Raw genomic sequence first — 18,835 nt, forward strand, 5'->3', positions numbered from 1 at the left:
TCTCAGAGGGGCACCCGGCTGTATGAGGTGTCAGTTGGCCCTTACTGGGAGGTGTCTCCCATTTAGGCTACCCAGGGGTCAGGGACCCACTTGAGGAGGCAGTCTGTCCGTTCTCAGATCTCAAGCTGCATGCTGGGAGAACCACTACTCTCTTCAAAGCTGTCAGACAGGGACGTTTAAGTCTGCAGAAGTTTCTGCTGCCTTTTGTTCAGCTATGCCCTGCCCCCAGAGGTGGAGTCTACAGAGGCAGGCAGGCCTCCTTGAGCTGTGGTGGGCTCCACCCAGTTTGAGCTTCCTGGCTGCTCTGTTTACCTACTCAAGCCTCAGCAATGGCAGATGCCCCTCCCCCAGCCTCGCTGCCGCCTTGCAGTTTGATCTCAGACTGCTGTGCTAGCAGTGAGCAAGGCTCCATCAGTGTGGGACCCTCAGAGCCAGGCATGGGATATAATGTCCTGATGTGCCGTTTGCTAAGAACATTGGAAAAGTGCAGTATTAAGGTGGGAGTGTCCCAATTTTCCAGGTACCGTCTGTCACAGCTTCCCTTAGCTAGGAAAGGGAACTCCCCGACCCCTTGCACTTCCTGGGAGAGGTGATGCCTGGCCCTGCTTCAGCTCACGCTCCGTGGGCTGCACCCACTGTCCAACAAGCCCCAGTGAGATGAACCCAGTACCTCAGTTGGAAATGCAAAAATCACCCGTCTTCTGCGTCGCTCACGCTGGGAGCTGTAGACTGGAGCTGTTCTTATTTGGCCATCTTGGAACCCTCCCAGTCAGCATTTCCTTCTTTTATAAGGCTGAGTAGTATTCCACTGTATGTACCACACTTTATCTATTCACCTGCTGATGGACACCTGGGTTGCTTGGTCTTTTTGCTATTGTGGATAATGCTGCTATAAACATAGGTGTACAAATACCTGTTTGAGTCCCTGCTATCAATTCTTTCAGGTATATAGCCAGGACTTCCAACTCTTCTAAATGGTTTTCCCTCTGGTTATTTGCCTCCAAATTACAAAATGACATGTTTATACTGTTTTCAGCTTCAGGTATTACTGAATTCTTATCATGCAAGATGAAGTCTTAATCCTTACACACCTCTCTTAAACATGCACATACCTCCCTTTCCTTCAATACTCAGTAAATTGGACTCAGTAAAAATTATTGATAACCCAGCGCCACATAACATATTGTCATTACATTCCCTTATTCAATCACTAATTGATTCCCAAATTATCCACTAGAAGAATACAAACATTCAAACACATTTGGTAATCTAATAATTTTATATTTTTCTCTGGAGACATCCTTCCTGGATAGGGTTGCCAGATAAAGTATAAGACACCCAGTTAAACTTGAATTTCAGGTCATAACAAATATGGATCCTTTCATTCTTCTGATCCATCCTGAACTGGCTGCTCTCTGGACCAGTTTAATTACTCTTCCAAGTGTATTTTACCACTTTAAATTTGTAATACTAATTTAGAGTTGATTGACACTTTCAGAGATGACACTCCCATTTATTTAACTATTGTTTTACTTCCATAAGTAAAGATTTATAGTTTTTTTCATATAGAATCATACCTTTCACAGTAAGTTTATTCTTCATTTTGGTTATCATGCATGAGATTTATATATGTATAAACTTACATATATATTTAAGATTAGATATATGACTTTTGATACTAAATCAATTTAAATGTGATTACTGTAATACTTTAAAAACAGAACATATTTTTCTCCTATATCTAAACACATTGAGAATTATATAAACTATTCTATCCATTGATATTAAACCAAGCATTTTAATATTTTGTAAATGTATACCTCTTTCCATTCTCCAAACACGGCGCTAATGTAAGCTGTTAAATCATCAGCTGGCCTCCATTCTTCCACCTAATTTCCTCTCAATTTAAGCTAGACACTAACAGAACAACCTTCTTGAAGGATTACTTTAAAACGCCCTTTCTTAAACACCGAGAAGAGCTCTCAATTAATAAATTCAAACATCTAATCAGATTTTATGAGCTTTTATTAAAGGGCATTTACCTAAGCATCTCCTTGCCCCACTCTACTGCTTATCATCCCTCTCTCCATCCCAGCTTCCCTAGCTTGACTCACTCACCTTACATTTCTTCTCTTGTTCTAATTACAAAAACATGTATTCCTCTCTAGGTAGCTGAAATTAACTGGATCTGAAAGTTCTACTGTTTATACTCTGTATTTCTGATTTTCTTAAGTATCCTAAATTAAACTAGTAACTGTTTCCTTATTACTTCATTAGAATACAATATTATAAATTTCTCTTAAGGACTTCAGAAGCCTGAAAACCTGAGAAACCTCCAAAGACTCAGTTCATTATATTTCTCGTAAGTGTGTAAGAGTTTTTAAATATTTGTAGAGAGTGGAATAGATCCATTTGCTTCTCAAAGCAGATAATAATCAAGCATTTACATGACAGTTTCCACTCTTACCTCTATTGCTCGAATTACTTTAGAAAGTTCTTTAATAAGGTGTCCAGGTCTAACATTGTCTGGAATTTCAAAGGCATGTTCAGATACAAGCTGTATTTGGATTAACAAAAATAAGAAAACCAAAGTTATTTACACTTTAATATGTAAAAACAAATTTACTATACCAATTTTTGGATTCTCTAGACTGTTACAGACATCACCAAATACTAGTAAGCCAGGTTTCAGAGTTCGTGTAGCTAGTATAATGCCTTCTAAGGAGATTCTCATTAACATACAAAATCCTCTTCGACTGTGTTAAAAACAGACTTGTCTCACAGTGAATTTTGCTTTCTATTGAGTAGTAACCTTGTACTCTACTCCTCAAAGCCTACTGTAACCCTAACTACTACTACTAATTCACAAAGTGACAAATTAACATTGAATTCATAATACATAAGGATTTTTAAGGAGAACACAGACACTAACGTAATCCTAGTTTCTCTTGGGAAGTCTAATTTGAATAAATTTTTGTACTTTTTTTTCTTTTAATAGTCAAAAGCAAAATAGAAAACAGATCCCATCAATAGGAAAGGGGAAGGCCGGGCGCGGTGACTCACACCTGTAATCCCAACACTTTGGGAGGCCAAGGCTGGCGGATCACCTGAGGTCAGAAGTTCGAGCCCAGCCTGGCCAACATGGCAAAACCCCGTCTCTACTAAAAATACAAAACTAAGCCGGGCATGGAATCCCAGCTACTCGGGAGGGTGAGGCAGGAGAATCACTTGAATCCAGGAAGTGGAAGTTGCAGTGAGCCGAGATTGTGCCACTGCACTCTAGTCTGTACAACAGAGTGAGACTCCGTCTCAAAAAAAAAAAAAAAAAAAAGCTCTAAAGGGAATTCTGATAAAGTGATAAAGTCACAAATTTGAGAATCACATCTAAAGGCTTCAGTAGGAAACAAATTATACAGTTTCGGTAACATATGCTTTGTTTTGTTTTTATCTTGTTAAACAGTTTTAAATTTGCTTATGGCTTTCCTTGTCACCTAGACAATAAGGTCTTTCACAGTGGAGGACATGATTTTTATTTTCCTGAATGCTTCCACACTGTTGTGCTCTGGTAGATATGTAGCAATGATAATACAGTGAAAAAGGAGTATAAAATCATTGAGGCGGTAACCTATTAATTACTGTCTCCCAGTATTTCTTAAGAGCAAGATTTTTATTTCAAGGGGACATTCAAGAAATTAATATGGACACAGCCAGACACAGTGGCTCATGACTGTAATTCCAGGACTTTGGAAGGCCAAGACGGGTGGATCACCTGAGGTCAGGAGCTCAAGACCAGCCTGGCCAACATGGCGAAACCTCATTTCTACTAAAACATACAAAAATTAACTAGGCGTGGTGGTGCACGCCTGTAGTCCCAACTACTTGGGAGGCTGAGGCAGGAGAATCACTTGAACCCAGGAGGCGTAGGTTGCAGTGAGCCGAGATCGCGCCACTGCATTCCAGCCTGGGCAACAGATCGAGACTCTGTCTAAAAAAAAAAAAAAAAAAAAAAAGAAAGAAATTAATATGAACATGTATTTTCATCAGCTCACATATGTATGTATCACCTATTAAAGTATTATGTATTATGTGCAAAGTTCCATGGAGTTATAATAAAGATGAGAAAGACAGCCCCTGTTCAAGAGCTCACAGACACAGTTGAAGGAAACACAAATATATTACTTTATAAACATTTGTTTTAAGCCCATAGGCACAAGAAATATAGCATGGATGCATAAGGGAAGGAAACACTAATTCCAAATGGAGATCTGGAGGTGGTGGGATTCAAATGCAAACAACTAGCTCATATTTTCATGAAAATGGAAAGCTCATGCTTGAAATTTGGTCTCTCCTTTCCTTCACTTTTACATAAATCTAGCAGAGTGGTAAAGAGTATAGGCTTTGCAGTCCTAGAGATCTAAGTTTTAAGTCCTAACTTCACCAGTTCTCTTGGGCAAGTTACTTAACTCTTTGAACCTTGGCTTTCCCATATGTAGAATGGTGGTACCACTAGCACCTAGACCTCACACAGTTGGCTTTGAGGATTAAATGAGATTATGTGTATAAAGATTAAGCACAGTGCTCTCAGCACACTATAGCACAACTGTAAGAGCTCAATGTTATTTATTATTCTATATCTATATGTTCATTTCTTAGTCAATTTCCTAAATATACTTGAATTACTTTCTTTTCCAGATCGAAGATTAAAGAAATAAATACTTTATTCTCATAAAAGAAATCAGTACATTTGTATATACTGAATAATAAAATGCAGGTTGTATATAAAGCATGACTTCTATTCCCTCTACTACTGGCATTCACACGTGCTGCCAAAATAGCACAAGGACTCTGTTTTCCTAATCTTGCGACATAAAACACAGTGATTTCACTGTTGAAACAACTTACTTCTTTTTTCATCCATAATTTTAAAGCAGTATGCAGTGCTTTCACTCCCTGTACTAGGTAAGTTTGAGGCTGAAAACCATCTTCTCTCAGTTCTGTAGGAATGGAAATGGGTGAGAAAAAAAAAAAGTTAAAATGTTCTAAAGTTAAAGGGATTAACTTTAGATTTTGAGTAGCCACCAAATATAAAACTATATAACTTCCAAATTAATAAAAAGATAAAAAGTGAAATATGAAACAATCAATTCAAAAAGACAAGAAAGAAATAGAATTACATTCAATGTAATTTACTAAATACTCCAGTTAAAAGAAAGGCCATTTCATTGGATTTAATTTTTTTGTGTAGAGATGGGGTCTCAGTATGTTGCCCAGGTTGGTCTCAAACTCCTAGCTTCAAGCAGTCCTCCAGCCCTGGCCTTCCAAAGTGCTGGGATTATAGGCGTGAGCCACTGTATCTGGCCAGATATTAAAATAAGCTAAATATGCATACATACCATATTAAAAAATATAGAAAGGTTTCAAATAAAAGGATGGGAAAAAGATACCAAGCTTCCAAAAGAAAGGGGGTGTAACTGTCATTAATAAAGGGTTATTTCATAATGACCAAGGATTCAATTCACCAGAAAGACGTATGTAACCACTTAGAATTTGTACTCAACAACATAGTATTGAAAATATAGAAAACAATTAACTAGACAGAACTGCATGGAGAAATAAACAACTCCACAATCACAGTGGAAGATTTTCAAATATTTCTCTTGGTAAGAGACAGAGTAAGTGAACTAAAAACAAAAAAATCCCTAGGCATATATTCAATTTGAACAATATAAAGCTTGATTCAATGGCCATAAATAGAATATCGTACCCAGCAACTGCAGAATACACATTCTTTTCAAACACACACAGAACACTTACAAAACTCATCCATATTCCAGGACCATAAACAAGTCTCATCAAAGTCCAAGATCTAAAATATATGTTCATAATGCAGGTAAGCTAAAGAAAGCCCCTATGTTTAGAAATTAAGAAATGCAAGTATTAAAAAAATAGACTAACATTTGGATCAAAGAAAAACACTGGAAATCAGACAATATGTTGGTCAAATAATGAAAGCATATCAAAATGTGTTGTATACTATACATACAGGGAAATGTATAGCTTTAAATATTTATGTTAGAAGGCTGAAAATTAATGAGCTGAAGATGCACAAAAAAGTTTTAATACCAAAAAAACTGCTAAAAATCATAAGCCAAAAATTAACAAAACAGCAAACAGAGCCTCAAACAAGTTCTTAAAAAAAAAAAAAAACCACAAAATTAATGTAAAGAGAAAACAGGCACAAATATCCAGTATGGAGAATAGAAATAATGTCATTACAAATGCCACAGTAGGTAACAGGGTAACATGAAGAACTTTCTGCCAACAAATGTCAAATTTTAGATGTAATTTCTAGATACATTTTAAGAAAATAATTTATACAAACAACTCAATAATTAGTTAGTAAACCTTTATGGTCCTTTAATCACTAAAGATACTGACTCAGCAGTCAAAAATCTTCCCACAAAAAAAACTATAGACCCAGATCACCAGTGAGTTCTATTAGTCATTCAAGAAAATCATTCCAATCGTACACAAACTTCTCCAGAGACCAGAAACAGAAGGAACAATCCCAACTTTTTGTCTGAGGCTAGCATAACTTTCATACCAAAATCTAACAAGGACAGTATGAGAAAACAAAGCACAAGCCAATTTCACTCATGTGCCAAAATCAAAAAAATACACACATATGCACACACTCATATGTAATATGTAAATATATAGAATATATAAAATATAAACATATAGGTAGAATATAAACAATATACTAACCTAATGGTATATAAAAATCATAGGTTGGGTTAATATTAGAAGATCAATTAATATAACCACTAAATTAAAAGGTTAAAGAAGAAAAATCATGGAACTTTTCATATATGCAGGCAAAGCTTTTGATAAAAATTAAACTACCACTGATCATTTTTTAAAAGAAACGAAAGGCCGGGCACAGTGGCTCACGCCTGTAATCCCAGCACTTTTGGAGGCCGAGGCGGGCAGATCATGAAATCAGGAGTTTGAGACAGTCTGGCCAACATAGTGAAACCCTGTCTCTACTAAAAATACACAAAAAATTAGCTGGGTGTGGTGGTGTGTGTCTGTAATCCCAGCTACTCAGGAGGCTGAGGCAGGAGAATCGTGTGAACCTGGGAGGCGGAGGTTGCAGTGAGCCAAGATCGTGCCACTGAACTCCAGCCTGGGTGACAGAACGAGACTCCGTCCCCTCCCCCAAAAAAAGAAAGGAAAAAACAACCTCTTAGCTAGCTTAGAATAGACAAGCACTTCGTAAAGGTTATCAACAAAAAGCCTACAACAAAGGTAATAATGGCAAAAGATTGAAAGCTTTCCTTCTGAGACTGGGAACAAAGATAGAGCTGCCCACCTTTGCCATTTCTATTCACTATTTCCCTGGAGGTCCTAGACAACCCGGCAAAGCAATGAAAAAAAAAGATATAAATATTAGAAAAGAAGGAACAAGACTGTCATTATTCAATGAGGATGTATATGACTGTGTATTAGAGAATTTTAAAAAAGCCTCAGATAAAAGATTAAATAATAGATTTTAATGAGGTTGCTAAAATCAGTAAAAAAATTAACTGCTTCTATATTCCAGTATCACATGGTAAATTGAACCATATGAAATTGCTAATATTTGACTATTTTTGAAGTACAAAAACAGAAATTTCATGTGATTTCAACCATATGTATATACATAGTAATGACTGATACAGTTTAGATCTGCATCCCTACCTAAATCTCATGTTCAATTGTAATCTCCAACTGTTAGAGGGGCCTGGTGGGAGGTGATTTGATCATGGGGCTGGATCCTTCATGAACGGTTTTGCACCATCCTCTTGGTGCTGTTCTCGTGACAAGTGAGTTCTTGTGAGATCTGGTTGTTTTAAAGTGTGTAGCACCTCCCCCTTCACCCTATCTTGCTCCTGCTCCCTCTTTGCCTTCCACCATGGTTATGTCTCCTGAGGCCTCCCCCGAAGCTAAGCAGATGCCAGCATCGTGCTTCCTGTAGAGCCTGAGGAACTCTGAGCCAATCAAACTCCTTTTCTTTATAAATTACCCAGTCTCAGGTATTTCTTTATAGCAATGCAAGAACAGACTAATACAATGATATGTGTTTTTATAACAGCACTAAAAAAAGAAATACTTTGGAATAAATCTAGCAAGAGATATATATGCAAAATTTTTACCAAAAAAAATTAAGAAATGCCAAAAGACATTAAAGATCTAAATAAATAAAGATGTTCCATGTCATTTTTAGAAAATTCAACATTTATTGACATCAAATTTTGCCCAAATTGATCTCTAGAGTTAACATCTTCAAAATAAAAATCTCCATGTTTTTATTTACTTGTTTGGTTGCTTTTGGTAGGATGGTGTCAGCTTGTAATAGGGTAACTCAAAAATTTATATAAAAATGAAAGGGGAAAGAAAAGCAAAGACATACTTGAAGAAGGAGGACCTACCAGATATCAAGTCTTATCAAAGGTTAATAAGATAGTGTGCTTGGTGGAGAGACAGACTGCTAGCCCACTGGAAAGAAGGGTGGGTGAGTGTGTGTGTGCATATCCCAGGACCTACACAGATACCAACACACGATATAGGAGAGGAGCGGTGTTTATGAAGAACAGAAAAAGAATAGATTACTCAAAATATGGTGCTAGGACAAGTGGATATTTATATGAAAGCAAGTGAAAATACTCCCTTCCACCACTCACAAAAAAAAGAAAAAGAAAAAAATCAATTGCAAGTGAGTTAAAGGCCTAAATGCAAAACACAAAACAGTAAAAGCTTTTAGAAAACAAGGATCTCTGCAAGACCTTGGGATAAGAAAGAACTACTTAAACAAGGCACAGAAAGCACTAACCATAAAAGTTGAAAAAAATACTATTTTAAATTTAAGAAATTGTGTCCTTCAGTAAAGAGAAAATCCAAAAGGCCTATACACATATGAAAAAAACTACCTGATTCCATTAATAATCAGGGAAATGCACATTAAAAGCACAAAGAATACTACTTTATATCCATGAGATTTGCAAAAATTATAACCTAACAATACCAAGTGTTGGCCAGAGCGTAGAGCTTTGGGAACTCTCTTGCCCTGCCATGGAAATGGGAATTGGAAACAATTTGGCAGCAACTACTAAATTCTACCTATGACCTAGCAATTAGGCCTGTTTTCTGGAGTAATTCTTGTACTAGGTGACAAAGACAAGAACTTCTTAGCAGCATTTTCCATAATTGTCAAAAACCAAAAATAACTCCAAAATGTCAAACTTGCAGAATCTGTGTGTGTGTGTGTGTGTGTGTGTGTGTGTGTATATATATCTCATAGTATATTCATACAACAGAATAGCAATGAAAAAGAACTACAGCCACACACAAAAACATGGATGAATCTCACAAACAATGCTGAGTAAAAGGTTACAAGAGAATACCACTATGAATTTGTTTGTAGGAAGTTTACAAATGGAGAAAATTAAATTATTTTAGTTTATAACGTAGGTGATAAAACTGAAGAAAAGTATTATCACAAAAGTCAGGATAATGGTTATCTCTAGAAGGGAAGCGGAAAGGTGTAATGAGAAAGATAACAGAGCATTTCTAAGGTTTTGGCAAGGCTGTTTTTGCTTAATTTGGGTGGTGGTTACCTGAGTAAGAACAGCCTTTTTTTACACAGTATGAATGTGTGTGTGTGTATGCAGTGCGTGTGTGTGATCTATATAATCAACTATTTTAATAACATAATAAAGTAAATATAAACACACATAAACAAAAATGTCTTGAGTTTTTTAATCAAATTGTGATAATCTAAAACAAACAAAATATATTAGACGTGGTCCAAAATTCAGCTAAGTTGAAACAAAGGATTTCGCTTCTGCACAGTGGCTAATTTCCTTACACAAATCCAAACTGGTTCACTGTTTTACTATCACTGACATGAAACATAGTAAAGAGTTTCAGATGATTCAACCTCATTTAACCCACCATATAAGCCTTAGAACAGTCTGAGAGCTGGCAAATAGGCCACAATGTAAAGTAAAAAGGTTACGGATGAAAGAACAACATAATTTGGGGTCACAAGACCACTATTCCTGTTTTCAGGATGAATGCTTAAAATGATGGCAATTCCTATAATGATCATTTGGCTTTTGCCTTGATGAGATGGGACTGAATCACTATGATTGCCAGGTATTCTACACTGATCTGGCTAATAAAATGAAACATCTTAAAACAACCTACAAATATCCTTTTCTAATAATCCTTTAAAAAAAAGTCTTTAATGTATAGTCATACTTTCAATCAGACCTCCACGTTTCTGAACTTTTGATGGCCTAACCCAAAGACTAAATAGTTCTAAGACTAAGCAAATTGCTCCCGTGGCTTCACAAGCAATGGCAAGATTTTGTCTTTCAGATAAAGCTCTTAATTTGTTTTAAGAAGTTAAAGAATGAGCTTCTCTTAGACATTAGTAGAAAAAAAAAACCATTGTGCATCACCCCAAGGGTACAGGCGTGTGTATGTGTGTGTGTGTGTGTGTGTGTGTGTGTGTTCGTGGATAGTTTCTCCTAGCTAACCATAAGACAGGAACTTGGAGTCTTGGGACAGGAAGAGAGAAAAGAGGGGAGAAAGTATCCTGAACCAAGTATAGAGTTGTCAATCTCTTAACCAGAAGGTTCAATAGTTGGGATTTATTTCCACAAAACAAGGAAATCTGTGGTTTTATAAGTATATAAAAGTGTTCCTGTCTGTCTAGGCTTGTACTTAAATGGGAGACTATAAACTCTATTGTCCAGTATTTTACTGAAAACTATGTATGACACTCTACAGTCCATTGTGACATTCCCACAGCCAAGAAAAATAACTGAAAACACTGAACGTGTCAGGGATTCACGATAAGGATTCATTTCTGGAGCAAAGACTGGTCTTGTGAAGAAAGGCTCTGTCCCCTTCTCATGCATGGGATTTTACCCCCATCCCACACACCAGAAGCACTGCCAGGACATCTCTGCACTATGCTATGAGGTGGGGGATTTAGGGTACCATTGTTATATGAGTTTTATCATTTTAGTTCTGTACATCCTATCTTGGGAAGTAAATTTTTGGTTATTTCTTTTCATTTTACCTTTTCTTCAACTTTAAAATGGAAAAAGAAGCAAATGTTCACAATAAACTTTACTGTTTTATCTGTTTATGTCTATTCTGAGAGTTGTCAATTATAATAGTAGCACTATTTACAAACTGACTAGAAAAGTTAGACAACAAAAGCAGACAAACTACTCTCACTAGCACAAGAGGATGAAAAGCAGAAAATAGAAGCAAGTGACATCAGTCTCCAACTTGAGTGCTCCAAGATAATTAAACCAAAATATTAAAACAAAGTCTGAAATTCCACCTGTTATAAAGTAGCTTTTGGGTTCAACTATAAAGACAAGTTCAAAAAAGGTTTTTTTCTTCAACTACGGAATCATAACCTGATTTTTTTTTTTTTTTTTTTTTTTTTTTTTTTTTTTTTTTGGAGATGGAGTTTTGCTCTGTCGCCATTGCATGATCTCGGCTCAATGCAACTTCTGCCTCCTGGGTTCAAGCGATTCTTCCTGCCTCAGCCTCCCAAGTAGCTGGGATTATAGGCATGCACCACCATGCCTGGCTAATTTTTGTATTTTTTTTTTTTTTTTTTAGTAGAGACAGGATTTCACCATGTTGGCCAGGTTGGTCTTGAACTCCTGACCTCAGATGATCTGCCCGCCTCAGCCTCCCAAAGTGCTGGGATTACTGGCGTGAACCACTGTGCCCAGCCTAGTTTGCTTTTTTAAAAGCAAATTTTGGGAACATATATTAGGTAACAGTCTCTTGACATAAACTGCATTTTTGAGAGTCAGGCACTGTTATGTGCTTGATGATGTGTGCAGGCTTCTAGAGCACTAGATGGAATGAACATTTCTAATATTACCTACGTTGTTCTGATCCAGGTCTTTTATAACAAATTTTTAAGAACACAGATTGTCAGGTTATGGACTAGAGACTCTAACTTGCTAAAAAGGTTCCTGGATGGGGGAAAACCACTTATTTAAAAAACAAAATAGGAGTGACATCCATACACTACTAGAAAAGGGACTCTTTCTGTCAGGTGGCTATGAGTGAATTTACAAACAATATGAATCATATCATATACAAATATGCAAATTATTAATTACCTTTCAGGGTTTCCAGCAAGTTTTTGGCTACAAACCAACATATGGCTTCAAAGAAAGGGAATTTGAAAAGATCTGGTGTTTTTAGCCTTTTCTCCATCTCATAACACCTAAATGAATTTGAAGAAATTTTTAATATTAATATTAGCATTTCAAAGTTAGATGAAAGTAACCAACTGGAAAATAAAATAAGCAGGTCATGATATATAAGACCAATGAAGTATTTTACATTTCTTAGCAACATCACATTTGGACAAGACTGAATTGTGATCTTATCCAGGTTCTGACTTTAAGGAATTTGATGGTATACTTAAGAATTGTATTGGACTTCACAGAAGATCAGGATCACACCTTGGGATTTGTATCCTAGTTTTAACAAAAGATATTTTTACGAGGGTTCTACTACAATAAATAAAACTGTGTGTTTCAGAAAACACCTCCATGTGTTAGACAACAGTGCAATACCCACCCAAAAAAGTTTTATTTAGGCTCAACTAGGCATTCCAGCTCAAGACCACACTTGGCAAGAATTAAGCAGGAGCCATCCCTCCCTCAGGGACAGCTCAGGTACAAAAAGACAAGATCCACACTTGGTAGGTGTGGGAGCTCTTTAGGGCTGCTTAAAGCCTTATGCCCTGTAAGAGCCACTATCTCCTGTAGTAACACCACACACAGGGCATAGATTCTAGGGATCTCTATGAGTGTGCCAGGTTACAAGAGTTACCACATTCAGGCAAGTCCAGAGATATGGCTTCCTACTAGGTATTTCTAGTTCTCCCAGTCCTGATGCAGTTTATCAATCAGGAATCATTTTTACCATAAACAGTGTTACCTAGTAAAAGTCGACACTCATTAGACTACCAGGAGAAGAGAGTTATGCAAAGGTCAAATTCTCATACAGAGGAGAAACAGCTATTAATCCTTTACCTGCAGCAAAATTAAAGCAGGTGTTTTGATAGCAGTCTTGACTTAGGGTTGCTTTTTTCTAGCAACATATGTCACATCTGAGTCTGACTAGATTTTGTTCATCTCCCTCACTGCAAAAATAGCCAAAGGAGAACACATACATTTTCACAAAATTTTGAAATTTGGAATATTATCTGAATAAGTTCCCTTTTGTTGTTGTTGTTTTAGATTTGAAATGCAAATTATCCTCCTGGCAAAATTTTAAAATACTACTTTTGTTAAAAGCTCCTATCCCTAATAATATCTCAGGGACTATTTCCATGGAATCTCAAATAAAATAAGCTATTGATTTTTTTTAAGTTAAAAAAAAAAAGAGTATCCTATTTTTAAAAAGGACAAAAGGTCATTTAAATACTGATGACACAAACCTGAGCTGCATGCCAATGTTAAGGTTGTGCAGGAAGTTCCCCCCAAAAGCCATACAGTCCTGAGAAGTGAGCACAGCATGTATCCACCCTAAAATGGTTGAAAATATATAAAGCAGTCATTTTTCAATATGTAAACTAAACAAATAGGATATCTACCTGTGAAGTAACTCAAAATATCAATATCAGTTTACTTCATATTTCAGTGCTACAGAAGTTAATGTTTATTACAATCTATAGATTTAATTATTTATTAAATGCCTATTATATGGTAGGCTCTATGCTGAGTTTGAGAAATAAGGTGATGGTTTTTGTAGTTGTCACTGTATTTGTTTTTTTCTTTTTAAAAATAGAGATGGGGGTCTCACTTTGTTGCCCAGGCTGGTCTCAAACTCCTGGCCTCAAGTCATCCATCCTCTCACATTGGCCTCCCAAAGTGCTGAAATTAAGGCTGAGCCACTGTTTTTGTTTATTAGTTTAAAAACACAACCCAACTTTATATTAAAGATTTTACTCTTTGAGACCAGCCAAATCTGGTTTGAATTAGAAAAGCACATTTTCCATTAGAGAACACACTGAGATTGACGGGACACTCCATCGCCCTGGTGTCATCCTGAAAGGACTAAGCAGAGGAGGATCAGAGGAGTCAACCTGAGACCTGACTCTAGAAAGAAAAGGTAGATCACCCACATTTAATTATGAAGGGTTATGGGCCTACAAATATAGGTGTTGCCAAAAAATGGTATTTTGTATTCCCATACAAATGCTTACAAAGTGAAAACCATTTCTAAGACATGACATCTAACTTTTGAAAAAAATGTTGGCAGACTTAAAGACTTCACCAGAAATAAATACACACACATATTTGTATGCAAATTAGCTTTTAAAATACACAAATCCCGTTTTCTTTGTATTTTTCATCTTTTGACCCCTCACTGAACTGTAACACAAAACAAAAAACCCTCAAAGGACTCACTTTCAAATGTGCCCATTTCTGTGCTCAAAGGCACAAAGCCTTGAGCTTGACCTTGAAACCACAAATTAGCAGTCTGTGCCAACTCCAAATCCCACACATCAGTGGTTCTCAATAGCGGCAGTACTGCCTGTTCAGGATGTTTTGGAACGTTTAGGGGCTTTTCTGATTGTCACAATGATCTGGGAGCACTACTGGCATTTTGTGAGTGGGAGCCAGGAGTGCAACATGTGAGACAGTTCTACACAAAATGAAATTGTCCTGCACCACTCGGGACTGTCAAATTTTCCTGCGCGTTCATATAGGTACAAAGCCTGTCCTATTAACTATCTGAGCCTAGAAATTAGAACTCCATTATTATATATTATTATATATATCTGTATATACAGACACCCACACACAGTACATTTTCATGGTTTTGGCACAATTTCCTGAAATACAAAAACTGTACTGTAGTTTGAAAGCTTATCAGTTACTAACTACCTTGGGAAAAAAATCACATTGCCTACAGCAATAGTTCTCCAGATATGGTCCCCATACCAGCAGCACCTGAATCAGCCAATAACTTGTTAGAAATGCACATTCTCAGGCCCACTCCAGATCCACAGAATCCGAACCTTGGCCATGAGGTCCAGCAATCTGTGTTGTAACCAGCCCTCCAGGTGATTCTGATATTCCAAGAAGTACCAGTACCTACACCAGTGCTACGGATAGAATTTGTGTTGCCACTGACACACACCTAGATTGATTTCCTTCCTTATGCAATTACCATTTCATTCTGTTCTCTAATGCTGCTGTGCCTAGACAGGCACATACTGAAATAGCATTTCATTATAAATTACCTTTTTATTTCTTCTTTATATTCTAGTTAGGACATTAAATCAATTTAAAAAATTATTCTATGAATGTCAATTTATGATTTTGAAGAGGGTACAACAGAATACCTAATATAAAAGCAAGAAGTAGGAAGATTTAAGGGAGGGGTATTCACAATGTGAATGAGCCCATTCACAATGAAAATACTGTTACTTATCTAGGCAAATAATCTGGTAGTTCTAAGGCATGTCTTCATTTATTCAACATACATTTGTTATTATATACACCAGAGGCAAGGCTTTCAGCAGGACCTGCAGGGACAGATCCCTGTGAACTATACAGTCATTAGGGTCACCAAAACCAGCACACAGTTCTCAAAACCATTGGTCTGGACAGTCTATAGTCTACATTCATTTACATCTCAAAATGAGAGGCCTGATACCTATACTTGAGGCTACAGCTAAGACTGATACTCAATCCTTTCTTTGAGGGTCTCTCAAGACACACCCTTTGCTGTCCTAACTGTCCTGGGACAGCAGCCCAGATTCTTACAGGCTTGGTCTTTAACAGCAATGGAGAACTGACCATAGTTAAGACTATCAAAATTAAAAACTTTTGTGCATCAAAGGACATTATCAAGAAAGTGAGCAGATAACCCACAAAATGGGAGCAAATTATTTGCAAATCATACATACTGATATGGGTCTAGTACAGAGAATAAAGAATGCTTACAAACTCAACAATTAAAAAGGACAACCCAATTTTAAAATGAGCAAAGGGTTTGAATAGACATTTCTCCAAAGAAAATATGCAAATGCCCAACAAGAAAAATGCTCAGCATCATTACTCATTAAGGAAATGCAAATCCAAATCATGACACATCACACCCACTAGAATAGAACAGAAGGCAATTACAGCACTGGTGAGGGTGTGGAGAAACTGGAACCCAAATACGCTGCTGGTGGTAACGTAAAATGGTGCAGCCATTTGGAGAACGGGTCAGCAATTCCTCAAGAAGTTAAACGTAGTTAAACCATGTAATGCAGCAATTCTACTACAAGCTATATTTACCCAAGAGCAATGAAAACATACCTCCACATAAAAAATTGTATACAAATGTTCAAAGCAGCACCATTCAAACAGTCAAAATGTGGAAACAACCCAATGTCCACCAACTGGTGAATGGATAAACAAAATACGGTAAAGCTGAGTACCCCTTATCCAAAATGCCTGGAACCAGAAGTACTCAGATTTCACATTTTTTTTGGAACTTGGAATATTTGCATTATATACTTACCAGCTGAGCATCCCTAATCTGAAAATCCAAAATCCAAAATGCCTCAATAAGCATTTCCTCTTGAGGGTCATGCAGATGCTCAAAAGCTTTCAATTTTGGAGCATTTCAGATTTTGGACTTTTGCATTAGGGATGCTCAACCTGTATATCCCACAATGGAACATTACTAGGCCATGAAAAGATGAAGTAATGATACATGCTACAACATGGATAAGCCTAGAAAATAGTATGCTGGCCGGGCGTGGAGGCTCACCCCTGTAATCCCAGTACTTTGGTGGGCGGATCACGAGGTCAGGAGATTGAGACTATCCTGGCTAACACGTGAAACCCCGTCTCTACTAAAAATACAAAAAATTAGCCGGGCGTGGTGGTGGGCACCTGTAGTCCCAGCTACTTGGAAGGCTGAGGCAGGAGAATGGCATGAACCTGGGACGGGGAGCTTGCAGTGAGCCGAGATCATGCCACTGCACTCCAGCCTGGGCGACAGAGCGAGACTCTGTCTCAAAAAAAAAAAAAAAAAAGAAAAGAAAATAATATGCTAAGTGAAAGAAGCTAGATGCAAAAGCCCACATATTGTATGATTCCATCAACATAAAGTATCCAAAGAGGCAAATCCACAGAGACAGAAAGTACATTCGTGGTTGCCAGGGGCTCAGTGGAGGCGGGAATGGGAAGTGACTGCTAAAGAGTATGAGGTTTCTTTTTGAGACGATGAAAATGTTCTGGAATTAGATAGTGGTGATATTTGCCCAACTTTATTAATCTATTAAAAACCGCTGAGTTGTACACTTTAAAAGGGTGAAGGTGAATATTGTGGTATGTGAATTTTTTCTCAATAAAAATAAAAATGAAGACAAATGATATAAATACAATGCCAAAAGAAGTCCTAACTAGAAGAGAAACCCTCTAAGGAACAAAACGTAAAAGTCCAAGATCAGAATTATTTCTTAACAAATGTCATAAAAACTACTTTCCAAACATGTTAAAGCCAGAGGTTCTAGTTAAAAGCCAACTCCATGTGACTGAGTAGCAATCATGTTGAGTAGGGGATGGGATGAAAACCTTACCTGTAGGAACAAATAAGGTATGTCCCTGCTTTACCACACATTTGTAGCATTTATCCACCTCATCTCCAAAGAACACCTCACTCTGGGTCACAGATGAACTCCAAGATTCATAACGTGCCAAATTTTCATCTGTTGGCTTTATTAAATAAAAAATCTTCTCACCCTAAAAGGAAGTATCATACTATTTTTGAAAAAGCAAAAGCCATACTTAGGATAGCCTACATTGATGCAATTTCTCAATACAATGATACAAATTAAATTGGATAATTATCAGATTCTTTTAGGTTCAAAAGACATATTTCACACACCTAATCAGTAGCTATTGCCCTTAGTAAACGTTTTCATGTTTAAAGCTCCCCCTCCTCAACTGACAAGGAGTCAATAAAGCAGTGTTGAAGAACTAGCTGCAAGACAGGAGGGCAGAGAAGCACAAACATCCCACTGACCTCCTCTCATTGTCAAATAGAGAAGTAAATACGTGCTGACAGGCCTACAGTCATCTCTGCAAGCTTTGCCCTTTCTACTAAGATCCACAGCATAATGATTATTTTTAAAAACCTGTAAATAAGCTTCCTTTAATAAACTAATTCTTTGCTACTTCATGAAGAAAAAAAAAAAACAGGAACCCAAGGACCCAGCAACAAATATAGCCCAGAACATTGCTGAGGCACAAGCATTTGATATAGATGAAGACTGAGTTTCTACATCAGTACTCTCCAATGCAACTTTCTGTGCTGATGGAAATTTTTTGTATCTGTGCTAACCCATACAGTAGCCATTAGCCACATGTGGCTACTGAGCACTTGAAATGTGCCTAGTATAAACGAGGAACTGAATTTTTAATTACATTCCATTTTAATTATTTAAATTTAGTCACACATGGCTAGTGGCAACTGTTTTGAACAATGCAGTTCTAGATAAAGCAAGGTGAATATAAATTGCAAATAACTGGTTTTTTGTTTTGTTTGTTTTTTTGAGATAGGGTGTCACTCTGTTGCCCAGGCTGGAGTGCAATGGTGCAATCACAGCACACTGCGCCCTCAACTTCCTGGGCTCAAGTGATCCTCCTACCTCAGCCTCTTGAGTAGCTGTGACTACAGGCATAAGCCACCACACCTGGCTAATTTTTTAATTTTTATTTTTAGAGAC

At 37.1% G+C, this 18,835-nt stretch overlaps 1 protein-coding gene across 1 annotated transcript in view; it reads right to left on the reverse strand.

The window, feature by feature from the left end:
* Window positions 1-18,835, reverse strand: part of KDM7A (lysine demethylase 7A) — a 94,437-nt gene that overhangs the window by 24,251 nt on the left and 51,351 nt on the right. The window contains exons 7-11 of the mRNA XM_024250339.3: window positions 17,687-17,849; window positions 13,538-13,625; window positions 12,207-12,313; window positions 4,903-4,994; window positions 2,468-2,557 (exon numbers count right to left, since the gene is read on the reverse strand). Of these exons, the coding sequence (XP_024106107.1) occupies window positions 2,468-2,557; window positions 4,903-4,994; window positions 12,207-12,313; window positions 13,538-13,625; window positions 17,687-17,849 (540 nt within the window). The remainder of the gene's footprint in view (window positions 1-2,467; window positions 2,558-4,902; window positions 4,995-12,206; window positions 12,314-13,537; window positions 13,626-17,686; window positions 17,850-18,835) is intronic.

Source organism: Pongo abelii, chromosome 6 (genome assembly GCF_028885655.2).
Source record: "Pongo abelii isolate AG06213 chromosome 6, NHGRI_mPonAbe1-v2.0_pri, whole genome shotgun sequence".
Taxonomy (NCBI): Eukaryota; Metazoa; Chordata; class Mammalia; order Primates; family Hominidae; genus Pongo; species Pongo abelii.